The 26834-nt window shown below is 41.6% G+C and overlaps 1 protein-coding gene across 3 annotated transcripts in view; it reads left to right on the top strand.

Moving 5' to 3' along the window:
• ARHGEF9 (Cdc42 guanine nucleotide exchange factor 9) overlaps positions 1-26834 on the top strand; it is a 179421-nt gene that overhangs the window by 14879 nt on the left and 137708 nt on the right. For 2 of the 3 annotated variants that reach the window (XM_015127575.3, XM_015127569.3), the window contains exon 1: positions 9515-9954. The exons of the other annotated variant lie outside the window; for it this stretch is intronic. In XM_015127575.3, coding sequence (XP_014983061.1) covers positions 9925-9954 — 30 coding nt within the window. In that variant the 5' untranslated portion in view covers positions 9515-9924. Of the gene's footprint in view, positions 1-9514; positions 9955-26834 lie in introns of those variants that run through there. 3 annotated transcript variants of the gene reach the window in all.

The raw sequence follows: 26834 nt of genomic DNA, 5'->3' as shown, positions 1-26834 counted from the left end.
GACTGGAAGATTCTCTTTTTGTTTTCTCACCACCTCCCTGGAAAAAGGCTTAGCAGGCCCACCAAACAGTAGGTTTAGTGGTTTCCCCAGATCACTGAAGGTTAGTGAGAATAGGGGCCGAAGGCCAACACTCTTGTTTCCTCACTTGTTTCTTCTTTCTACGGGCCCCTAACATCTAAAGTGTGGTTCATGGATGAGCCGTATCCGCATTACCTGCAAGCCTGTTAGAAGTGCAGACCCTTAAGCACCACCCCAGACCTATTGAATCAGAATTTTCACTTTAACAAAAACACCCATGAACATTAAAGTTTGAGAAGCACTGCTCTACGTAGACCTCACTCCTCATGCATGGACACGGCCATTTCTAGAACAACCCATTCTGGGTTTGGTCTCCTAGACCTGTGGAGGGGTAAAGAAGCTGAAAATCAGAGAAACCTGGAGGGCAGTGGTCTCTGGTGACCAGGCATCTGGTCACCACGCAGATGCCTGCAGAAGGTGGGCAGGGGCCAGTGGACAGGGTCTCTGGCTCTAAGGAACGTAGCTGCTGTCGAGCTCAAGCTCAATATTGCAAGGTAGGAATACAAGCCCAGACTTTCCAGTGTTTCAAAAGAAGCTGTATTTTTATGTGAAGCCCAGATTTTTATGTAAAATATATTGAGTATTTTGAAAAACATATTATTTAGCATCCAAAAGGCATTTAAGACACTGTGGTGGGCAAATAAAACAGGAGGTCAGTTGTCCAGACTTTCCATTTATAGCCTTTGATGTAGTTTCGGTTTGTTTTTTAGAAGCAGGAACTATGTTCAATCCTAATCTTACCTGGAAGTTTAATGTGTAAAACAGGTGAGAAAGGAGAACCACTTTGGTTAAAGTGGAGCCTAGAACTCCTCCCACTCAGTCTCCCACATGTCTCCCAGGACAAGAATTAGCCTCTGAAGGACCCTTCCCACACTCTACAAAAGCAGAGGTCAAAAAGTATTGAGAGGTTCTAATCACACACATCATTTGACAGATGAGGAGACTGAATAGCTTATCCAAGGTTACATAGGAAGTTAGCAGTCACCCAACTCCTAGTCCAGTGCCCTTCTCCCCTTGGCTCCCTAACTTCTTTGCATGGTTCCCTAGTGCAGCCTTCTATCAATGGAAGAGTCATTCTACAGCATCACTGGCAGGTACTTTTCTAGACTCTGCTTGGATACCTTCAGTGATGGGGATTCATAAGATTGGACATTAATATGTGAATTTAGCTTTTCAGAGAATCTTTGCAGAGATACATAATATATGTGAGACTTGCAGGTCCTGAATCCACCCAAGTGATTTAATCAACACCATGTCTGGATGGAGGTTAAATCTCATCATCTAATTGAAACTTCTCATGCCATTATTTCAGCTCCTGCCTTTGTCCTGAAAATTAATAGTGAACTGGAGAGCAAATTATTTGGTAGACAGGAAGCTGTTTGAGGCTGAAGGCATGGCATGGGAGGAAGAAGATAAGAGGGAGGCAAAGAGGAAAGAGACAGTTGTTAGGAAGAAGTGAACTTAAAGTCACTTCAGTTATACAGATTTGACAGTAGAGAGCCCATGGAGAGCTTAAAGAATGAGACTAACTAATGAGTCTATACCTTGTTGGAAAGAACAGGCCTTTCATTTGACTGGGTGATCAAGCTGAAGTGGCCTGGGGGAGACTATTGGGCCAAGACCCCCTACTTTCCAGGGTGATGCTTTCTGCAGCAGCTTATTAAGCAGCATCTGATCCTGTCTCTAGCCTTTGACTATTGTTGTCTGAAGGAAGACAAATGTGACCACTTTCTGCTCTTCCCTGATCTGCTTGGAGCTGCTTCAAGAGCTTGCTTCAAGTTTCCCTGGGGACCGTGGGTGTACAGTGTCAGGGACATGTTTGGAAAACATGAGGATGAAGAATTGTGTTCTGAGGGGGATATCTACCTAGCTGATGTTCTCACAGAGGAGATGGGAGCCCACACGCTCAGTAAACCTTTTTTTAAAATCAGGAATTCTGCTTGTCCTCAGCATCTCTGACTATCGTGCTTCCAAATACTGATAAAGATGTTTCCTTTTGAGAGGGGCAGGGCAAATAAAATCACGCTAATGGCTCCAACACAATGACAGGAGTTTGGTCTAGAGGTGAGCTTCTCACACTTTAATGGGCACACGAGTCACTGGCGAACTTATGAAAATGTTCATGCTTAGTCAGTAGGTCTGGGGTACATCTAGGATTCTGCATTTCTAGTAAGCTCTCAGGTGATGTAGCCCCATATTTTGAGTAGTATCAAGGGGCTAGATTACCTTGATAATTCATTTAGCTGGATTTTTCTTCTCAAAGTCTAAGATTATATTTATGTATGTACCTATATGTACTTTTCCCATTGCACTAACATCTTGCTTTAAATTTTTTGTATTAGCTTATTTGAGGATAACATCTATCATGTTTCCCATTTTTTCCCCTCTGCCTTCAGAACCCCAGCTTCTTTGCAGCACATGCCATCTGCCTCTGCCACCCACTATCTCTTCCTTTTGCTTTCATTTCCTGATATTCTGGCCCTGCCTGTGTCCCTGATATCATTTTCTATCAATAATTATAGTTACCCAAACTCTGCCACATTCATCTCCTCCTATCCCTTGTGCATCTCAGCCTCATTTCCATCTCTGGGCCTTTGCCTTTGTTGTTCCTTCTTATTTGGAATGCTATTTCCTCAGACCTTTGAATGACTGTTTTCTTCTAATCATTCCAGTGTCAACTCAGATGCCACTTCTTTAGAGGGGCTTTCTTTGTGTGCCTAGGTAAAGCAGTATCTCCCTCTACCAGTCACCTGCTATTACACTATTATTTTTATAATAATTATTTAGTAGCTATGTTACCTTATTTTTGGTTTTTGTGTTCAATGTCTAAATCTGTCCATTAGAACATAAGCTCCTTGAGGATAGAGACCTAGTCTGTCTTATTCACTGCTGTATACCCAGCACTTAGAACAGACTTTGGCATATAGTAGGCACTTAATACATAATTCTTGGTTGATAGACTGTCTTTCTGGATGTTCTTTCTCATTCATTGAAGACTTTAGCTTCTAGATCATCACTTGTCTTAATCCTTTCTTCTGTCTGTATGACCTCAACATTCCTGTAGGTGGCCTATTCAACAATGACCCCACCTTTAACAACTTTTTTATTCACTTCACTCAACCAGAACACTTCTGTGATAACATTCTAGATCTTGTCACAACCAGTAACCAACTGGATTACTTCCACAATGTTGATTGATTTCAAGCGTCTTCTCTCTGACTACTCTGTCCTCTTATTCCAGTTCACTTTGATACATTTCCAACAATTCTTCCACATCATCAGGATCTCCAATTCATTGTCCCTACCATTTAATTGACCTTACCCCATTACCCAATACCTTTCTTCATACCCTCTTTTTCCTTGTGTCTGGCTTGGATTCCTTGGTCCACTATTATGATCACTTCCTCACAAATGCTTGCAACTCTATTATCCATTTATTTTCCCATTGTATTTGCATGGCAAATCTCCTCCAGATTTCACCCAACCACCTGTCATTTCTATGCCTGTGCCTGAAGAGCAAAATAGACTGGAGACAATTGCTACAGTTGAGATGATTTATTTTTCTTTACCACAAGTCTGAATTAGGCACTCAACATTTATTTTGTTGTGTGCCCCTGTTCCTAAGAGATACTGATTTTTATTTATTTATTTATTTTTGTAGATGCTTAACATTTCCTGAAAACCCTACCATATGTCCCTGATGTGCTTACTTTTCAACTCCCTCTCAGACAGTGTCTCTCAACCTTAGTTGCACATTAGAATCATCTGGGGAGCTTTTTAAAATCCTGATGCCCAGGCTGTATCCCATTCCAATGAAATAATAATCCCTGAAGGTGGGATTTAGACATCTATGGTTTTTAAAGCTTCCCACATCATTCCAATATGCAGCCAAAGTTGAGAGCCACTGTGCTGAAAGAACTATTTCACACTTGCTCCTCCTTTCTGTAACCTCCACTGACACCTCCCTCCATAATCCTCTCTCAGCTTCATGGAGAAAACATTTAAAAACGTTATAGGGGCATTTCCTACCCGTTTATTCACCAAATCTATAGGCTCACCATCACCTGCACATTTACCCATTTTCTCTTCTTTTCTGCTAGATTTCAGGAAGTGATTCTGCTCCTGTCAAGGCAAATATTTTTGCTCTGGAACCCATCCCCTCTCACTTTCTGAAGGACTTTGCACCTGCAGGTATTCCCGCTCTTGAACCAGTGCTTCTCAAACTTTAAAGTACATGTAGATAATCTGAGGATCTAGTTGAAATGTAGATTATGATTAAGTAGATGTGGGATGGGGCCTGAGGTTCTACATTTCTAACAAGCACCCAGGTGATGATGATGTTGTTGGTTTGTCGACCATGCTTCAACTAGCAAGGTCTTATGTGATAAGCCTTTCCTCTCATTCCAATCATTATATCACTATGTCCTTATTTGCATGTTAAAAGAATAAAAAAGACTTCCTTGACCTCACATCCCCTTCCAAATATTGCCTTGTCTTATCCCCTTCACAGGAGAACTTCTCAAAGAGTTGTCTATACTCATTGTCTCTACTTGTTTACCTTTGCTCACTCTTTATTCCCTTCATTCACTCCTCTACCCCTCCAATATGATCTTTCTTACTCTCATGCCATGAAGCTACTTTTGTCAAAATCACCAACCTTGTTGCTAGTACAATGGGCGTATCATTTAACTTTTCAACATTTCACACAGCTAGTCTTGCAACATTCACCTGAATATGATTTACCCTTGTTTTATTTTTACCTTATTGGCCACTGCTTCTCAGTCTCTATAGATAAATCTCTCATTCTCTACGGAACTTTTATCTAATTGTTAAGAACCTCAGAATCTGTCCAGGGCCCTTTTAAAAATCTGTGTTCTCTCCTAGATGATTACAACCTGTCTTGGAACTTTAAATATCATAAGTATGAGGAAGACTCCAAAATGTATATGTCCAACCAGATCTCTCCTGAGCTCCAGGCTTTCATATCTAGTTGTCTTCCTGGCATCCCCTCTAATAATATATCTATTGGGCAGCTCACTTTCAATACATCCAAATGGAAGTCTTGATTTTTTCCCTCTTCAAACCTGAGCTTATGCCAGTCTCCCCACCTTAGCCAAAGTGTCACCATCTACCCAGTATTGCAAACCAAAAACCTAAAGTTATCTGGAATTTATTCATTTTTCCCCTCATACTCCACATCCAATCCATCATCAAGCTCTGTTATTTCTATCTCTAAAATATGTCTCAAGTCTTTTTACCTCTGTCCATCATCTTTACTGTTCTTTTACTGTTCTTCCAGTCCAAGTCACCATCATCTTTCCCCTGTCTTACTACAACAGTTTTTACCTTTTGTCCCCTTTCAATCTATTTACCACATAGCAGGCTGAGTTGTCTTTTAAAAAGGTAAATCGGATCAGTTTATTCTTCTGCTTAAAAATCCATCAATTCCCACCCCTCTCTCCCTGTAGTTCATAGAACAAATCCAGATTGTCTTACTATGGCCTTCAAGGCTTTATGTGACCTGGCTTCTGTCAAATTTGTCTCCTATCACTCTCCCTCTTTCTCTCTAGGTTTCAGCCTCATTGCACTTCTAGTTCCTGTGACACTACATGCCAGTTCAATCCTTTGGACTTCTGTACTTTCTGTTTTCTGTGCCTGGAATACTTTCCCCCTACCTCTTACATGGCTGGCTCTCCTTAAGCCTTTAGGCCTTAATTTAAATACCTTCTCCTTAGAGAAGCCTTCCTTATCTAAACTCCCATTCCTCCCTCAGAGTTACCCTATCCCTTCACTTTCTTTCTTTTAGAGCATTTATCACCATCTGTATTAGCACATTTACTTACCGGATTTACTTGTTCATTGAATAGAAATGAGGGCATGAAATCTGTCCATCTTGTTCACTGCTATGGAATCAGTGCTTAACATACTATACCTGGAACATTGTAGGCACACATATTTATTGATTTTATGAATAAATAAAAATAGATAGTAATGTATGTACCAAATATTGCTTTGTAAAGAAAGATAAGAGTTTATAATATACACATTAGTCTTAGGCCTCCAATATTTAGAATTATAGTAATTGTGTCCTTTCAGTATTTATCCTTTTTCACTACTGCACTCCACTCACTGGAGAATCAAGGGTTTGAATTTTTATCCCAGCTCAGCCACTAACTTTGTGACTTTGGGAGTTCCTTCCATTCCCTGGGGCTATATCTTCTCATCAGTAAAATGAGACTGTTGGAGGAAGTAATCCTTACAATTATTAACGCCAACTCTGATATCTATGGATCAGTGATTTTTTAACACTCTTATGTAGACAATTAGTATGTTCATTGTATGACTGGAGAACCTGAGTAACAGATAAGCTGGGACATGACTTTCTCTTCATTTTGCTCATGGCTCTCTACCAGAGTGGAGAACTGGTGCCTGGGTAGGTACCAGATAGGCTTCTGGGAGATCACAGGACTTCAAGAGAGTGAACACAGAGATTGTGGAAACCCCTTTTCCAGATTTCTATTGTCCTGTCCTGAATTCTTACTAGCTTCCAGGCCCTGTGCTAAGTACTTTCCTTAGACAAATTTATCACATCTTTGTAACAAACTTGTCAGCCCTATTCACAGATAAAAAAACTGTCAGGGCAGAGAACATTGAATAATCTGCCCAAGTAAGTGGCAAAGTCAATAACTGAATACAATCCAAGTTGTTCTGACCTCAAAGATTATGTCCTACCAACTATATTATATTCCTCTAACTACTCATATGGTTCTAGGCAAATAGGTGCTCAAGAAATAATGACCAGATTCAACAGCATCTGTTTACACTTCTGGGATCAACACCGGTTTTTTGTTTGTTTGTTTGTTTGTTTGTTTGTTTTTTTGCAGGAGTCTCTAGGCACTTGTTTTTTTGCAGGAGTCCCTAGACTCTATATTAACACTGGCCTATTTGCATCCAGATCCATTCTCCCTCTTCTCCTGAAAATTACATTTCTTAGATTTCCTTGCTTTCTCACTTATTTTGTCCAGTGGGAGACATGTAAAGGAGATTAGTGGCTAGGAGGAAGGGAGAACCCAGCGTATTTCTCCCACCTCCTGTATCACAGAAGTGTTTTCTGGTGGTAGCTGTTTTCCTCCATGGCTCCAGCTCCTCTTGAACAACTCCTCCATTCATGGTACCTGCTTCCAATAGGCTGTCCAACCCGTGATTTTAGCTTCTGCATGATGTCATCTGTTATCCATCCATCCCTACGAGTGGTAGCAGCTTTCTGTGTTTGTTAAATGCTAGGTTGCTGCACCATCCTCTGTTTGACTTTTTAGCTCTGCAAGTGTAATGCATTAAATGCTCACAGTTTAAAAGACCTAGGGTGGTTTTTGTTTTCCTGATTGGACCATGACTGATACAGATACTTTCTACAATTCCAGGGCTACTCACATCACATAAATTGGTTATATACTTCAGAGTACATATTACAATCTCTAAATATTTTGCTTGTTTACGTATTTATTGTCTCCCTCTTCTCTAAGTAGATTGTAAGGTCCATGAGGAACTTTGTCTTGTATCCTGAGCATCTGTCCCAATGCCTGGCACATAGGGGCTAAATGATAATGTCAAATGAATGCATCCATCAAAAAATTCCAAGTTTTTATTGGGTATTTACTATGTGCCAGTCACCATTGTAGAAGATACAGAAATGAGTAATTCATTGCCACTGCTTCAAAAAACCATAATGCCATTTAAGTGAAAGGGGATAGTAAAATGTTCATATGACCATTGTGTTAGTTTGCTAGGGCTGTGCCATAACAAAATACCACAGACTGGGTGGCTTAAACAACAGAAATTGATTTTCTTATAGTCCTGGAGGCCAGAAGTCTGAGAACAAGTTATCAGTGGGGTTGGGTCTTCTGAGGCCTCTCTCCTTGGCTTGATTTGTAGATAACTGTCTTCTACGAGTCCTCAGATTCTGAGGTACTGGGAAGGACTTCAACATATAAATTTTGGGGGAAAACAATTCAGCCCGTAACAACCAGGAAATAAAAAGATCATTTTTAATTGAGAGAGCAAAATCATAGTGCTACAGGAATCAAATGAAAGATGACAAAATCAGGGCCTGGACGTATTCCTGGAAAGCTTTCTAAAGGTGGTGTGCCTGGTGCCAGATCTTAAACAGTCATGACAATTTGAATGGGATGGTTGGCAGGGGAGGTGCATCCAAGATACTCAGCATGAGAGAAGGCCCAGAGATGGGAAAGTGAGAGAAAATTGTGGAATCACTGATGCCTGGGTTACGAGACTTGGGAGGGAAGTTGAAAGGTCACCCAGGGCAACCTCCCATTTAATTCAGGAATCCCTTGCCAAAGGGTTATTCAGCTTCTGCTTGTATACCTCCCATGATGGGGTGCTCATTAAGATACTGCTTCTATCTTTAGCCAGCTCTGCCTGGACAAAACAACAGGTTAGATGAAGTGCAGAAGTTGTGCTAAAAAGAAGAGGACAAATGAAGTTGTATGTGTAACAGGCCAGTGATGTCTTCATGCCAATTATCTCCAGGAACTTCTTTCTAATATCATACTTTGGGTGCAACCTCTGTTTTCACAATTCTGTCTTTGCCTGACCTGCTCTTCTAGTCAGGAGCCTTGGATTCTTGTCTTGTTAGGCTGTGCTACTTTGAGCAGATGTCTTTCAGTCTCTGGGCTTCAGTGTTCAAGTCTGTAACAGTGGCCAATTAAGAATCCCTGTTGCGTCCATCTCAGAGTTACTGTGAGGACTATAAGGGATAATAACAGATGTCAGTGTGACTGACAAAGTCAATTTTTAGCCTAAGCAAAGGTACCAGCCTGTGTTGTGTTCCCCAGAGTTGGGGGAATCCTAAAGAGGCGGGCGGTTTCTCCGTTTGCCTGTTTTGCTGATGTACATTCAACTCATTCTCAGCAAAATAAGCAAATGGAAAATTTGTCCATCAACAAGCTACCTTTCATGTTCCTAAAGGTATGAAGGAGAAGCCTGGAGTGGTGTGTGTGTGAGAGAGAGGGAGAGATAGTCGAAAGACGCTTGGAAAGCTGCAGAGGGTAAAGTCGAGGGTTTATCTTTTTATTATTATTATTATTATTATTATTATTATTATTTTTTTTTTTAATGTGACCTTACGCCCCATCCCTCTTCCAAACCTCCATTTATTTATCTGTAAAATGGAGATACTAATGCCTGCCTCTACAGGGTTGTTCTGAGAAGTGAAAGTAATGCAGATGAAAGCTCTAAGAGAGTACACAAAGAGAGAAGACCCTAGGGGAGTATGCAGAGGGAGGGCGGGGGAGGGAGGCGTTAGAGTGCTGGCATGGCTCCATTGGGGCAGGATCTTATTATTCTGGAGATTGGCCCAACACCTCTGGTAACTTTGGAAAGGACTTTCCGCTGACTCGACACAATTGGGAAGCCCCACAATAAACAGCATCTAACTCCAGCGCAGCGGGAGGCAGGCAGAGGTAGCAGCTGCCTTCTTCTGGGCGGGCGGAGGCTATTCGCCCCCATCCTCTCCCTGCATCCCACCCCCACAGTTCTCAAGCCTTGGTGGGGGACAAAGGCAGCCCATTGGGAACCCCCACACTCTCACCTCTCCCTGCCAAGACCTCTAGGAGCAGCAGGGCGGAGAGACAGAGCCTGCCGGTTGGCATGGAACAACCTGACTGAAGGCGAGGTCCGGGGCGGAGGGGATTGGGCTGTAGGGTTGTGGAGGAGGGGAGGCGGAGGGGGCGCTGGGGCTCTCGCTTGCTTCAGCCCAGCCCTCCTAGTCAGCCCGCGACAACTCGCGCCAGCTCCGGGGCCTCAGAGAAGCCGGACTTCGCAAGCACCATGCAGTGGATAAGGGGAGGATCGGGAATGGTGAGTGCATGTAGCCTTGGCTTCCCTTGCTTGAGCCTATCAGTCCCCCAGCCCCACCTCCAGTTCCCCCAAGGAGCCACAACGCAGTGAGCACCCTGGCCTCTGCCCACCGCCCTAGCCGCCGTCCTTGAGACACCAGTGAGCTTGCTGTGGCCATTTTAGAAGTCCCTGCTCGCCCGCCTGCCCAGGAAACCCCCCTCCCATCCCCCTCCACTTTTCTATCTCCCTCTGAGATTAAGGTGGAATAGGGGTGGGGGCCAGATGATGTTCCCAGGAACATCCCAGGGGTCACTTGGGAGGCCAGAGAGGGAAGGGGGATGGCAGAGGGCTTCTCTGGAAGCAGTGAAGCTCGCAGGAGGCTGACAAGCTGGCACGGGGTTGTGGGGGGGGGGGAGGGGACAGTCACAAAGCCTGGAATTGTGGAGGGGGCATTATGGGAGAGCTGCATGACTCCCCCCGCCCCCCGCCCTCAGCTAGATTTCCTGCAACTCCTTCCCCTGGTCAGCCCCAGGGCATGAGGGCCAGAGAGACACTTTCTCTCTCAGGAAGCTGCCTGAGGGGGCCCTGAAGCCCTTCCTTGTCTGGGCTGGGGTCACCCTGTCCACACTTGGGGCTTTGTCAAGGAGAGACAACTGCAGAAACCCACATTCTGGAAATGGGTTTGGGCCACAGTCAGTTAACAGAGCTCTTCTCTCCCTCTCAAGGAGTGTGTGCTTGTGTGTTTGTTTAGCATAATCCTCCAACAGTTCATTTTATGCCATGGTGTTCCCTTCTCCACCTGGAGACCTTGGAATGACTTCCTTTTGCAGAGAGGAAGTGGTGGCTGCATTTTGATGCCTCTCTGACTTAGCCAGGAGCAGCTTAAGCCTGCTTAGGGCCTCTGGGGAGTGGGAGGCCACCATGACTTTGTCCTCAGCTGGGAGGCATAAGCAAAAGGGCCTTAGAGGGCAGTTAGGTTGGGTCAGCAGGCACTGATGGCAATACAGCCCACACTTCTACACTGCCTCCCATGACACGCAGATGAAGGAAAGTAGCCTGAAGTGGTTGGGCAAAAACTGATATTTAACTCCTTTTTTGCTTTCATTGTGGAAGGGAGGAGGGAATCTGGTGTGGGCTAGGACTATATTCAGAGCACCTGTCCTCTTCCCTTCCTCAGAGTTTTGTTAGATCTCTGTTTCGGTGGCTCTTAAGGGCATCCAGTTCATATGCCTATGTACCAGGGTTTCAAGAGACCCTTCCTCTCAGACCTCCCTACTTCCCTGAGGTCCCGTTAAAGCTACATCAAATGTTTGTAGAACCAGAAAAGATTAGAGCAGGTAAAGACCTTAGAGTCCTTGCTGTCCAACCAGGAAAGCTGGGATCCAGAGAGTGGGAGAGACTTGCTCAGGGCCACAAACTCCTTGGAGGCAAAGCTGAGTCTAGCACTTGAGTCTCCTCACTGTCAGTCCTTCCCAACTGCTCCACCAATCATCTGTTCGAATGGTGCTGAAAGAGACAGAAAGGAACAGGGTCATGATCTTGGGAAAGGACTTTCTTCAGGATGATCTAGTGCCATTAAATTTACCTGAAAGCCGGGCACGGTGGCCCACGCCTGTAATCCCAGCACTTTGGGCGGGCGAGGCGGGTGGATCACCTGAGGTCAGGAGCTCAAGATGAGCCTAACATGGAGAAACCTCATCTCTACTAAAAAGAGAAAATTAGCTGGGTGTAGCGGCGCATGCCTGAGGCTGAGGCAGGAGAACCACTTGAACCCCGGAGACGGAGGTTACAGTGAGCCGAGATTGTGCCATTGCACTCCAGCCTGAGCAACAAGAGCGAAACTCCATCTCAAAAAAAAAAAAAATTGCCTGAGAAAAACCCATGCCAGTCCTGGCATTTCTGGCAACTGGGAACTGGGTCAGGGTGAGACTTCCTTCCTCTTCCAAATATATTGAAGTATAGGGGCCCAGAGCCACTCATTAACAGCAGGTTAAATTAATGGAGAAATCTGAAATTTTGCCAACTGTGTATGAGAGAGAAAAGGGTCGCAGACATCTTGTGGAGACTACGTAATTAAGGATTGGTTGATGGGGAAAAATCTCATAATATTTTTAGAGGACTGAGGCAGTGAATATTATATGATGAAAGCATTTATTTAGCTCTTTACCAGAATGCAAGAGATGGGAGTAGTAAACTCTATTCTTGCCTGAGAGGCAGGGAACCTCTAAGTTTTGGCCTTGCCACTAATAGAAATCCTTTGGGCCTCAGATTTCTTACCTATTAAATGCGGATGTTAATAATCACCAAAATTCCTTCCAGGTCTTAGATTCTCAGATTCCTAGAAGTATGTATTGGATAAAATTTAACTAGTAGCTCATTATAAACAAATAGGGATTGTGTATCTAGCCACCATTTTATAATGTGGCTAGTTGAAAGGTCTTTGCTCCTTGTTCTTTAATTTGCAAGGTGCCCGAAGTACAAACTGAGCTTTTTATAACAGTGAGATTTCTTTTTAGAACATTTGACTGTAGTAACTTATTTCAAGTGTTACATGTAAATCATGGTCCTTGAACATAAAACATTGTTCAAGATTTTATAGAATAAAATCTGTCTCATAGATAGAGGATGTTAAACTGTGAGTTCACACTGGATGGTAAATTGTTATTTATTCATGGCTTCTTCCTGCAATGCCAGTTTGTGCTGGATTAGCCAGTAAGCCTAAAGTGGAAAGAACACTGTTCTCAGAGTAACATATCTGAGGTTTAGGACGTGGCTTTTACATTTCTCAGTCCTGAAACTATTACCAGTTGTCAAACCTACGTTATTCTCAGTATTCTCTTACATAAAATGGGGATAAAGTGCCTTTTTATAGGTACTATCGGGTCATTAATTTATTCAACACAAATGTAGAGGATCTACTATGAATTGACACTGATCTAAGTTCGGGGGAGATCACAATGAAAAAAAAAATTCCTCACTTTCATGAAGCTCACATTCTAGTGTTTGGGAGGTTCATTAAACCATAATGGAAATGAATATACACTATGTCAGGAGATGGTAATCACTAGGAATAAAAATAAAACTTGTTAAGAGAATAGAGAGACATGGGAAGTTGGATGGTATCCATCAAAGCCTCACTAGTTAAGGAACATTTGAGCAAAGATGTGAAGGAAGTGCAGGAACAAACTCTGTGTATATGTTTAGGAGAAGAGGATTTTAGGCATAAAGAACATCCAGAAAGAACACAACTGGTTTGTTTAAAGAACAGCAAGGAGACCAGTGTCCTTGGGATAAAGAATTACTATGTGAAAGAAGGATAGATGAAGTCAGAGAGAAAACAGCCACTTTTATAGGGCATTATTCTGACTGAAATTGGGAGCCATTGAAAGGTTTAGAAGAGATGAGGGACATGATCTGACTTAAATTTTAACAGGAGACTAAATTGTAGTGGTACAAGGATGAGAACTGTGAGGAAGCCCAGGTTAGAAGTGATGGTTGCTTGGATCAGGGTGATAATGGTAGAGATGAGGTCTATATGAAATGACTGACATCATTGTTTATAGATGATAACGTGTCTTTCTCCTTTCTGATCACCTGCTTGGACCCTCAGATAGCTAAGAGTGGGGCCTGAAAGAACATAGAGTGGGTGTATACATGGAGGGGCATTTCATATCTAAGTCAATGTTCGAGTGATCTGTTTTTGGTCTTCTGACCATGTTAGGGCTAACTGAGACTTGGTTCTATGTGGATTACCAATAAATTAATATCTTGCTTTCTGGGATTCTGGAGAAGAAGTTTAAGTGTATTGTTAGCACCTCAAGGTTGTGGTATACCTACTGTTTATCTGTAATATCTGGAATGGATAATTTTTTATAGTCTTCTATATGAAAAAATTATTTTCAGTAATCATCAGTACTATTTATTATTTTCTTGATTTGTTCTTTAATTTTCAATTACCAAGGAAAACAATACATTTTAATGGTAAACATATTCAAATTCAAAATTTATCTCATGTATAAACTACAATGTGCACTCTCTAAACAGAAGTATTACACCTTTCAGTTTTCATTGTTTCACTGTTTTAGATTTTAAGCACACATAAAACTACAATTGGTCACAGGAATGGCAGAATTGAAGTGACCCACATTCTGTTTCTTTGTCTTTATAATCACTACGTTATTATTGTTTACTTTCAACCTACTATGTAAATGCTGAAACATATAGTACCAGAGGGATTACAGACACAAAACTGACCTAAAGCTCTCTTGAATGATTTTGAACCTTTACAAACTGAAATGAGCTGAACGAACACTTGTAGTTACAACTGTGTGCGTCATGGACCAATGATGTAACTGGGAGTTCCCTGAGTCAACTTCCATGTAGAATAAAGTGTCGATTAAAAGATAAATAAAAAGATGCTAATTTCAAGCTTCATATATATTATTAAAAGTCAATAGTAACCACAACAATTGTTTAAAACTTTGACCAACCAAATTTTGTTTTGTTTTTTTTTTGTTGTTGTTGTTCGTTTGTTAAGGAAGGAATGTTTTATTTCTAATGTTGTTTAAAATTGCTGGTGCATGGTGATAGAAAACACTTTGACTTTTAGTCTTAAAAAATTTTTTCTGTAGCTAGTGTACTCTTATTGCCTGCACCCTGGGTTGTCTGCTCCCATTGCCACATCTTTGGTGTGCCACCACTCTGGATAAGAATATGGAATTGTGGACCAATTCCATGCCAAATGCCATATGAACTGTGTAAGAGTCATATATGACTCTGTGGCAATCTCTCCAGATGGAAGGACCAACTGCAAGGCTTAACAGCTGATTTTACTTTATTCAGCTATGAATAACAGAAGAATATCTATACTGACTTAAAACACACAGGTTTTATTTTTTCACATAAAAAAATCAGGAAACAGGCGTACCTACCTGAGCCACTATGGCAGCTTCAGGAAGTTTTTAGAGACTTTTCTCCTCTATCATCCATAGCACTTGGCTTCCATTATTCATAGTCCAAGATGAGTGCTAAAGCTCAAGAAAATCTATTAACATCCATAATTTCAGAAGGCAAAAAAGAAGGAAAAGTTCTTGACCCCTCCTTTTTAAGAAGTCTTCCTAGAAGTCCTATTTAATACTTCTACTTATGTTTCATTGAAGAACTGTGTCACATGGCTGCTGCTAGCTGCAAGGGAAGCTAGGAAATGCAGTTATATAAACTAGGTGGCAAGTGTACACCTAAAATTTGGGAATGGTGTTTCTAATACAGAGGAAGAAGGGAAGAATGATGTTTTTGGGAGATAACCGGAAGTCATTGTCATGATTAGTTGAACTGTATGCCTGCGATTGTAGAAACACAGAATCTAAGGGCTTGTACTCAGCTTTGGACTGTGGGCCAAAGCCTGATAGATGTTGCTAATAGTAAAAATGCTGCCATCAATCTTGTGAAGGATCAATAAAGACTTGACATATCCTAGTCCTCCTATGCTTCCTACTAGTAACAATCTTTTTGTGAAACTAGATGGATGGTTATATGGTTTTGCTGTGTCCCCACCCCCTTCTCATCTTGAATTGTAGTTCCCATAATCCCCATGTGTCATGGATAGGACCTGGTGGAAGGTAATCAAATCATGGGGTCAGTTACCCTCATGCTGTTCTCATGATAGTAAGTGAGTTCTCAAAAGATCTGATGGTTTTATAAAGGGCAGTTCCCCTGCACAGGCTCTCTTGTCTGCCACCATGTAAGATGTGCCCGTGCTCCTCCTTCGCCTTCTGCCATGATCGTGAGGCCTCCCCACCCATGTGGAACTGTGAGTCCATTAAACCTATTTTTCTTTACAAATTACCCAGTATCTGGTATTTCTTCATAGCAATATGAAAATGATCTAATACAGTAAATTGGTACCAGTAGAGTGGGATACTGCTATTAAGACACCCCAAAATGTGGAAGCAACTTTGGAACTGGGTAATGGGCAGAGGTTGGAACACCTTGCAGGGCTCAGAAGAAGACAGAAAGATGTGGAAAAGTTTGGAGCTTCCTAGAGAATGGTTTAGGCCTTAGGTTTAGGGCCTGGCTTTTACATTTCTCAGTCCTGAAACTATTACCAATTGTCAAACCTACTTTATTCTCAGTATTCTCTTACATTAAATGGGGATAAAGTGCCTTTTTATAGGTACTTTTGGGTTATTAATTTATTCAACACAAATGTAGAGGATCTACTATGAATTGATGCTGATCAACAACTGAAGGGTTTTGACCAAAAAGTCCAGGCTGAGGTGGTCTCAGATGGAGATGAGGAACTTATTGAGAACTGGAGCAAAGGTGATTCTTGCTTTACTTTAGCAAAGAGACTGGCAGCATTTTGCCCCTGCCATAGAGATCTGTGGAACTTTGAACTTGAGAGAGATGATTTAGGGTATCTGGTGGAAGAAATTTCAAAGCAGCAAAGCATTCAAGAGAAGACTTGGGTGCCCTTAAAAGCATTCTGTTTTATTAATTCACAAAGATATGGTTTGGAATTAGAACTTATGTTTAAAAGGGAAGCAGAGCATAAAAGTTTGGAAAATTTGCAGCCTGGCAATGCAATAGAAAACAAAAACCCATTTTCTGGGGGAGAAATTGAAGCTGGCTGCAGAAATTTGCATAAGTAACAAGGAGCCAAATGTTAATTGCCAAGACAATGAGGAAAATGTCTGCAGGGCATGTCAGAGGGCTTCACAGCAGCCCTTCCCATCAAATGCCTGGAGGTCTAGGAGGAAAAAATGGTTTCATGGGCCAGCCCAGGGCCTTGCTGCTTTGTAAGGTCTTGGGACTTGGTGCCCTGCATCTCAGCTGTGGCTAAATGGGGCCAATGTAGAGCTCAGACCATTGCTTCAGCGGGTACAAGCCCCAAGCCTTGGCAGGTTATACATGATATTGGGCCTGTGGGTACACACGAGTCAAGAAGTGAGGTTTGGGAACCTCTGCCTAGATTTCAGAGGATGCATGGAAATGCCTGGATGTCCAGGAAGGAGTTCAGTGCAGGAGTGGAGCCCTCATGGAGAACCTCTGCTCAGGCAGTGTGGAAGGGAAATGTGGGGTTGGAGCTCCCACACAGAGTCCCCACTGGGGTACTGCCTAGTAAAGTTGTAAGAAGAGGGCCACTGTCCTCCAGACCCCAGAATGATAGATTCGACAGCTTGCACTGTGTGACTGGAAAAGCCACAGACAATGCCAGCCATGAAGGCAGCATGGAGGGGGCTGTACCCTGCAAAGCTAGAGGGGCAGATTTGCCCCAGCCTGTGGGAGTCCACCCACAGAGTGGACCTGATGTGAGACATGGAGTCAAAGGAGATTATTTTGGAGCTTTAAGATTTGACTGCTTCACTGGATTCTGGACTTGCATGGAACCTGTAACTCCTTCATTTTGGTAAATTTATCCCATTTGGAACAGGCGTATTTACCCAATGTCTTTGTATCTAGGCATCTTTATGTCTATAATTTCATTGTATCTAAGAAGTAACTAACTTGCTTTTTATTTTCCAGGCTCATAGGCAGAAGGGACTTGCCTTTTCTCAGATGAGACTTTGGACTTGGACTTTTGAGTTAATGCTGGAGTGAATTAAGACTTTGGGGGACTGTTGGAAGGGCATGATTGTGTTCTGAAATGTGAGGACATGAGATTTCAGAGGGGCCAGTGGTGGAATGTTATGGTTTGGCTGTGTCCCCACCCAAATCTCATCTTTAATTGTAGTTCCCATAATCCCCATGTGTCATGGAAGGGACCTGGGGAGGTAATTGAATCATGGGGACAGTCACCTTCATGATGTTCTTGTGATAGTGCCTGAGTTCTCACAAGATCTGATGGTTTTATAAGGGGCTTTTTATTCTCTTTGCTCTACACTTCTCCTTGCTGCCTCCATGTGAAGAAGGATATGTTTGCTTCCCCTTCTGCCATAATCATGTTTCCTGAGGCCTCCCCAGCCAATGCTAAACTGTGAGTCAATTACACTTCTTTCATTTATAAATTGCCCAGTCTTAGTTATGTCTTTATTAGCAGTATGAGAATGGGCTAATACATGACATGCTTCATGGAGATAGGGGATGCAAAATAGAGCAGTGTTTCTGGATGATTTAGGGGAAGGAGATGACTAGTACAGTAGTATAGTCTCAGCCCTGATGAGTTTCAGATGCTTGGACAGTCTTACATTGTAGATATCTAATAGGCAGTTGGTGATCAGATATTGAGCTCAGAAGGGATTGGGAGGCATTGATGACAGTTGAAGTTCTGAGGGTAGATGAACTACCTAACATTTAAAAGTGCTGTACAGCCTGGGAAAGTGAGAGGTAGGAGCAGAACTTGAACCTCCTTTTTTAATTCTCCTAACCTAGAACAGACCCAGTCCACTGTTATCTACTTTCTAAAATTTACATGTCAGCACTATTGTTTCAGGCTTTACTTTCTGCAGTACTTGTGTTGCTTCTGGAGTGCCTGAGCTATAATGTCCAAGTTGGATGACCTTGGGGATAATCTAGCTCAACTCCTTAGATCAGGGGTCAACAAACTATATAGCCTGCTGACCAAATCTAGCCAACAAGCTAAGAATGATTTTTACATTTTTAAATTGCTAGGAAAATATCAAATGAAGAATAGTGTTTGGTGGTACAAGTATATGAAATTATAATGAAATTCAAATTTCAGCATCCATAAATAAACTTTCATTGGAACACAGCCATGCCCATTCATTTGCTTATTGTGTGTGGCTGCCTTTGTTATACAAAAGCAGAGTTGAGTAGTTGTGACAGAAACCATATGGCCCCCAAAGCTTAAAAAATTCAGTATTTGGCCCTTTACAGAAAAGGTTTGCAGACTCCTGGCTCCGAGCCCTAGGGTTACCATGGCAGTGCCTTGGGGAGGGGGAGAAAGGAGCAGGAAGGAGTGTGGATCTCTCACCTCTGGTCTACAGCACCTGGGCTTTTGCTTTATATATTGGATTGTTGCTTAAGATTTTGGAAAAAGGGGGTTTTTCTTATCCTGTATTCCCTCCATCCCCCACACAAAATGTTTGAATACTACTCATTTTATAGATTGTGAACACTGAAGTTCAGAAAAGGAGAGTGCTTTACCCAAGACCATGCAGCTGCTCAGTCACTGGAATAAGAACCCACAGATCTGAATTCTCCATTGAGTGTGCTTCTTCTGTGAGGTAAATTTAGTAGGGCCAAGGGAAGGGAAGCTCACCTGTTATGCATGTGCCAGTTATATTAAATGTTATCCCAATCAATCCTCACATTAACCCCTACAAAATTAGCCCCTTAATGTCTACATGTGTTTATGTGTTAGTTTATAAATCCATGCAACAGATATTCACTGAGCATCTACTGTTTGTCAGGTACTCTTCTATCCACTGGAGATGTGGCAGGGAACAAAACAAAAAAATGTCTCTATCTTCCCAGAATTCATAGCCTAGTCCAGCTTGGAAACAGGAATAGACAGCTTAGGCATCTCTCTCAAGGTTAAACAAAGGGCAACATAAGATTTCAAATCCAAATCTATTTGTTTGCAAAAGGCTTACTCTTTGCACAACCCACTTATCCACCCATGACCCATCTACTCCCCGTTCCTCTATGTGCCTCTCATTCACCCACTGATCCACTCACCTATACACACATCCTCTCATTCACCCATCAATTCCTCCACCTATCCATCCATCCATCTATCCATCTGTTCATCTATCCAATTTATTTATTGATCATTTACAAATTGCTGGGTGCCGGGGATACTGTCTCAGTATCACTAGCTTTTACTCTTCTGCCTTGGCTCTGGCCACTTATTGTTTGTGTGGTCCTGGGCATCCCACTTGACTCCTTAGTATCCTTATCTTTAAAGGTGGGAAGATAGTAGTGCATACCTATTTCATAGCATACTTGTAAGGATGAAATGAGTGAATACATGCAAAACACCTCGAACAATGCCTGATACAGAGTAAAAGTCATATAAATATTTGTTGTTATTATTTTACATTTCCTTCAGAGTCAGAGCCCATTCTAGTTGGTTCAGAAACACAGCTTTATTTTATTACTGACTAATCATGTTGCATTCCTCAGGGTCCTTTCAAGTTAATCTGGGAAATAAATTTATGTCAATACTAAAGAAGTCAATTATGTTTCCTCTCCCATGTAATAAATTCATGACAAATATTATGTCTTTATCCTGAATAGTTAATACATGTGTAGAGTATAAAACTCAGAGTAGGGAAGGTAATGTGGTGAAAAATAAGTCTCCCTTCTTCCCTTCATCCTGTTACCTGGTCCTTTTCCCCAGCAGCAGCCCCGGATATCAGGCTCTTAGGTGTTCATGCTGGGATATTCTGAGCTTTCATGAGCATATACCTAAGTACACAGAAACACACACACACTTTCTTCATGCATATAGTAGCATATTCTTACATTGTTATAGTTAGCTATTTTTTAATTAACAATATGTCTTGGAGATTATTATATATCAGTACAAGTAGAGAGCCTTCCTTTTGTATGGCTACATAGGATTCCATTGTGTCCTCTGTTGATGGTGAATTGGGTTGTCTCCAGTCATTAGACATGATGAACAAGGCTGAAAATGGATGTTTAGCTAGAAGCTATGATTTCTGAGGCACTATACTGGACGGAGGTGTGGGAGAGTCAAAGGAAGATGTGGCTTATGTCTTCAAGGAGCTTAGGATTGAGTAGGGGGGAAATAAAGACAGGCTGGACTAAATGCTTTAGGAATGTATAAAGAAGATAATGTAAGAAAATAGGGGAGCAAGAATGTGGTGGGTGAGGGGTTCAGGGTATTGAGTAGGGCTTCCAAGAGACAGTGTTTAAATATACTTTTTATTTTATTTTTTATTTTTATTTTTTTTCTTCTAATTTTTATTTCAGGTTCAAGGAGTATGTGTACCAGTTTGTTATATGGGCAAATTGTGTGTCATGGGGTTTGATGTATAGATTATTTCTTCACCTAGGTAATAAGCATATTACTCGATAGGTAGTTTTTCAGTCCTCACCCTCCTCACATCCTTCACCCTCAAGTAGGCCTCAATGTCTATTGTTCCATTCTTTGTGTCCATGTGTACTCAGTGTTTATCTCACGCTTGTAAGTCAGAACATGCAGTACTTGGTTTTCTGTTTCTGTGTTAATTCGCTTAGGATAATGACCTCCAGCTCCATCCATGTTGCCACAAAGGACATGTTCTTGCCTTTTTATGGCTGTGTAGTATTCCATGGTGTATATGTACCATATTTTCTTTATCCAATCCACTGTCATGGGCATCTAGGTTGATTTTATGTCTTTGCTATTGTGAATAGTGCTGTGATGAACATACATGTGCATATATCTTTATGGTAGAATGATTTATATTCCTTTGGCTATATACCCAGTAATGGGATTGCTAGGTTAAATAGTATCTCTGTTTTAAGTTCTTTGAGAAATCTCCAAACTGCTTTCCACAGTGGCTTAACTAGTTTACATTCCCAACAGTGTATAAGTGTTGCCTTTTCTCTGCAACCTCATTAGCATTTGTTATTTTTTCACTTCTTAATAATAGGTATTCTGACTGGTGTGCAATGGTATCTCATTGTGGTTTTGATTTGCATTTCTCTAGTGATTAATTATGTTGAATATTTTTTCATATGCTTGTTGGTCACATGTATGTCTTCTTTTGAGAAATGTCTGTTCATGTCCTTTGCTCATTTTTTAATGAGGTTGTATTTTTTTTGCTTGTTGATTTGTATGAGTTCCTTGTAGATTCTGGATATTAGAAATTTGTTAGATACATAGTTTGTAAACATTTTCTCCCATTCTGTAGGTTGTCTGTTTACTTTGTTTCTTTTGCTGTGCAGAAGCTCTTTAGTTTAATTAGGTTGCATATGCCAATTTTTGTTTTTGTTGCAATTGCTGTTGGTGTCTTTGTCATGAAATCTTTTCCAGGGCCTATGTCCAGAATAGTGTTTTCTATGTTATCTTCTAGGGTTTTTATATAAACTGCATTTTTACAGCCTTTCACATAGCACGGTTGCTTGGGATGGGGAGTAGGCATGGTAGGTGAAGCATGAGATGTTTCAAGCAGAGGGTACAACATAAGATAAAGAATCAAGACATTAAAGGAATCATAAGTTCTGGAAATAGTACATTAGTGTTCTGGTGTGGCTGGAGCCTGTAATTCTGGAAATGTGTACTGGGGCTAGAACAAGAAGAGCTCAGAAGCTTTGCCTGGTAGAAAGGATAATGACATGATGAAACAAAGTAGTGGAGGATTCCTTTGGCGACACAGGACACCAGCAGAGCGAACTGGAAAAGGAGAGGGATTGCATTTGACAACCAGAGGCAAATTCCACAGATATTATGATAGGCAATCTCAAATACTCTGACTGAAATGAATGTCTGTTGTAGAAATTTCTTGGGAAAAAAAGTATGATTAAAAGTCAGATGGACCTGGGTTTGAGTCCTGCCTCCACCAGCAGCTGTCACTATATGTCCTTGGCCAAATTGCTAAACCTCTCTGAACTTCAGGATCCTTATCAATTAAATGAGGATAATATCCTGTATTAGTAAAGGTTCTTTAGAGAAATAAAACCAATAGAATGGATGGGTGAATGGATAAGTAGATAGATAGATAGATAGATAGATAGATAGATAGATAGACAGATAGACAGACAGACAGACAGACAGACAGACAGACAGATAGATAGATAGATAGATAGATAGATAGATATTATAATGGATTTGCTCATGATTATGGAGTCTGAGAAGTCCTAAGATCTGCATTCTGCAAGCTCAAGTCCCAGGAGAGCCAATGTGTAGGTGTAGCCCTAGTATGAAGGCCTGAGAACCAGAAGAACTGATAGTGTGAATGCCAGTCTGAAAGCCGTCAGGCTTGCGACACAAGAAAAATTGATGTTTCAGTCCAAGTCTTAAGGCTAGAAAAAACCAATGTCCCAGCTCAAGCAGTCAGGCAGGAGGAATTCCCTTTTACTAGGCCTTTTTGTTCTATTCATATCTTCAACTGATTGGATGGGAGCTCATCCACATTGTGGAGGGCAATCTTCTTTACTTTGTCTACTAATTCAAATGTTAATTGCATCTGGAAAAGTCCTCATAGACACACCCAGAGTAATGTTTGATCAAATATCTGGGCACCCTGTGGCTCAGCCAAGTTGATACATTAAAATTAACTATCACATAGCCTTCGCTTATCTTCCCAGTCTGCTGTGAGAATCAGATGATTGAGTAGGTATAGATGGGAAAGTGCTGTGTGAACTGCGCTACTCTGTATCAATGTGGGGAGTAATCATTATTCCTGACAGGACAGAGGAGACACACACTTGGGTGGGCAGAGTATGGTCTTTTCCACTTCCCTGAATTCATACCTTAGAAGATCATACCTTCTCCTCCTCTGAGTGCTAAGAAATCCAATAGGAATTTTATTCACAAGGAACAATCCCTCCTGCCCCAATCCAAGACTTCCTGGATTCTGTGCTGGAGAAAAGATTGAGAAAAACACCAAACAGTCCTGACATAATGTGAGGAGCTTCTTCTTAAGATATCATTGCTTTGTAAAGTTTTCATATGATGCTGATGTGTGTGTGTGTGTGTGTGTGTGTGTGTGTGTGTGTGTTAGAATGTGGTTAGTTCTGTAAGTGATTAAGCTGCTAGATGATGGAAACTGGACAGTGGAGGAGAGAAATGCATTTAGCTATCTCTAAAAGATCCTATTGCCATGAGGAGATATACTGTCAAAGGGTCAGCCTAGCACACCAGGGAAATGACATTTCAGCTGAGTCAGTTGTGTAGAGACTTGGGGAAAGATCCTGACACATTTGGATTACAATTTTAAAAAGGAAGAGACAGTGCGGCTTATGGGAAGTTGAGGGGAGCCAGCAGGAATAGCACATGCAAAGGCCTTCAGGTTGAAGCAACTTGGTACACTTGAGAGACAGAAAGAAGGCTAGTGTGACTGACACAGTGAGAGAGCGAGACAAGTGGCATGACAGGAGGGTAGAGAGTAAGGCAGAGACCAGCTCACAAAGAACCTTGTAAGCCCAAGGAAAGTATGAATTGGCTATACTCAAAGTCAGTGTGGTTCAGTGGTCAATAGCACAGACTCTGAAACCATACTCCCTGGGTTCAAATTCTGACTGTGTCACTTCTTAGCTATGTGACCTTGAGAATGTTACCGAATCTGTGCCTCAGTAATGCCCTCTGAAAAGTGAGGAAAATAATGACACTATTCATCCTGTTATTGTGAGGATTAAGTGAGTTAACATGCTCACAGTGTGCATGGCAGTACTGGGCACATGGCAAGCATTATTTATTTTAAACACAATAGGAAGTGTTCAAAGGAGTGGAATGATAGGGTCTGCTTTGTGATACAAGAAAAGGACTTTTGCATATGGCCCTGTAGAGAATGGATAGGAGATGGTGAAAGCAGAGATGGTAAGCCCAATTGAGTGGCTGCTGCAAAAATCCATTCAGCTATTTGAGTTGGATAGAGGAGGGAAGACCGACATCCATTTTTGAAATAAAATCAATGGGACTTGCTGGTGAATTAATTCAGAGACATATAAGACAGATGACCCCTAGCTTTCTGGCTCTGCCACAGACCAGCTGTGTAATTTTGAGCAAGTGACTTAACCTGTTTAAGCTTCAGTTTCCATATTTATTAGTGAGGTTTCTCCGGAGAAACAGAGCCAATAAGTTATGTACATACATAGAGAAAGACAGATTTATTTTAAGGAGTTGACTCACAGAGTTTTGGTGGTGCAAGTCCAAAATCTGCAGGGTAGGTAGGCAGGCTGGAGACCCAGGGAAGAGTTGCAGTAAGAGTCCAAAGGCAGTCTGCTGGCAGAATTCCTTCTTGCTCAGGGAAGGTCAGTCTTTAATTCTATTAAGATCTTCAGGTCGGACATGGTGACTCATGACTGTAATCCCAGCAGTTTGGGAGGCTGAGGCAGGTGGATCACTTGAGGTCAGGAATTAAAGACCAGCCTGGCCAATATGGTGAAACCCTGTATCTACTCAAAATACAAAAATTAGCCGGGCACGGTGGTTCATGCCTGTAATTCCAGCCACTCAGGAGGCTGAGGTATGAGAATCGCTTGAACCTGGGAGGCAGAGGTTGAAGTGGGTCGAGATCATGCCACTGCACTCCAGCCTGGATGATGGAATGAGACTCTGTCTCAAAAAAAATAATAATAATAATAAGTTCTTCAACTGATTGGATGAAGCCCACCTATATTATGCAGGGTATTCTGGCTTACTCAAAGTCCACCAATTTAAATGTAAATCTCATCTATTAAAATACCTTGACAGAAATATCCAGAATAATCGACCAATTATCTGGGCACTGTGGCTCAGCCAAGTTGACACATAAAATTGATCATCATGCCTTGCCTATGAAACCGGAATAATGATAATATCCAGTCACTGGTACTATTGTTTTGAGTATGAAATATTAATTTAAATGAATAATATTCATTTAAAGCACTTGGTACAGTGTCTTTCATATAGCAAGGGCTCAATTAACGATAGCCTTTACTATTTCAATGTAATAATAATCCTTCACATTCATTTGGTATTTCATATTTTCAAAGTACTTTCACAAGATATACAAATGGTCAGCAAATATATGAAAAAATGCTCAATGTGACTAATCATCAGGGAAATGCAAACTAAAACCACAATGAGATACAACCTTACTCAGCCAGAATAGCTATTATTAAAATGTCTACAAACAATAGATGTTGGCATTTATGTGGTGAAAAGGGAACACTTATATACTGCTGGTTGAAATGTACTGTATTAGTTTGTTTTCACGCTGTTGATAAAGACATACTTGAGACTGGGCAATTTGCAAAAGAAAAAGGTTTAATTGGACTTACAGTTTACAGTTTCACATGCCTAGGGAAGCCTCACAATTATGGCAGAAGGCAAGGAGGTGCAAGTTACATTGTATGTGGATAGCAGCAGGCAAAGAGAATGTACCACCAGGGGAAATGCCAGGCACTTATAAAACCATCAGATCTTGTGAGAACTCACTCATTATTATGAGAGCTGTATGGAGGAAACCACGCCCATGATTTAATTATCTCCACCTGGCCCCGCCCTGGACAAGTAGGGATTATTACAATTTAAGGTGAGATTTGGGTGGGGACACAGAGCTAAACCATATTATTCCACCCCTGGTTCCTCCCAAAGTTTATGTTTTTACTTTTTAAAACCAATTTTGCCTTTCCAACAGTCCCCCAAAGCCTTAATTTATTTTAGCATTAACCCAAAAGTTTACATTTTAAAATTTGAGGCAAGGCAAGTCCCTTCTGCCTAGGAGCCTGCAAAATTAAAAGCAAGCAGTTACTTTCTAGATACAGTGGGGGTACAGGTATTGGGTAAACACAGTCATTTTAAATGGGAGAAATTGGCCAAAACAAAGGGGCTACAGGCCCCATGCAAGTTTCAAATCCAGTGGAGCAATTAAATTTTAAATTTTTAAAATGATTTCCTTTAACTTTATATTTTACATTCAGGTTACGCTGATGTAAGAGGCGAGTTTTTATGGTTTTGGGCAGCTCCACCCCTGTGGCTTTGCAGGGAACAGCCTCCCTCCTGGCTGCCTTCGCGGGTTGGCATTGAGTGTCTGCAGCTTTTTTAGGCACAAGATGCAAGCTGTTAGTGGATTTACCATTTTGGGGTTTGGAGGACAGTGGCCCTCTTCTCACAGCTCCACTAGGTGGTGCCCCAGTAGGGGCTCTGTGTGGGGGCTCGACCCCACATTTTCCTTTCACACTGCCCTAGCAGAGGTTTTTTATGCATCCTGCCTCCCACAGCAAACTTTTGCCTGGGCATCCAGGCATTTTTATATATTTTTTTGAAATTTAGGTAGAGGTTT

Source organism: Macaca mulatta, chromosome X (genome assembly GCF_049350105.2).
Source record: "Macaca mulatta isolate MMU2019108-1 chromosome X, T2T-MMU8v2.0, whole genome shotgun sequence".
NCBI lineage: Eukaryota > Metazoa > Chordata > Mammalia > Primates > Cercopithecidae > Macaca > Macaca mulatta.
Note: the sequence above shows the minus strand (reverse complement) of the source record. Positions and strands in the feature narration are given on the sequence as shown.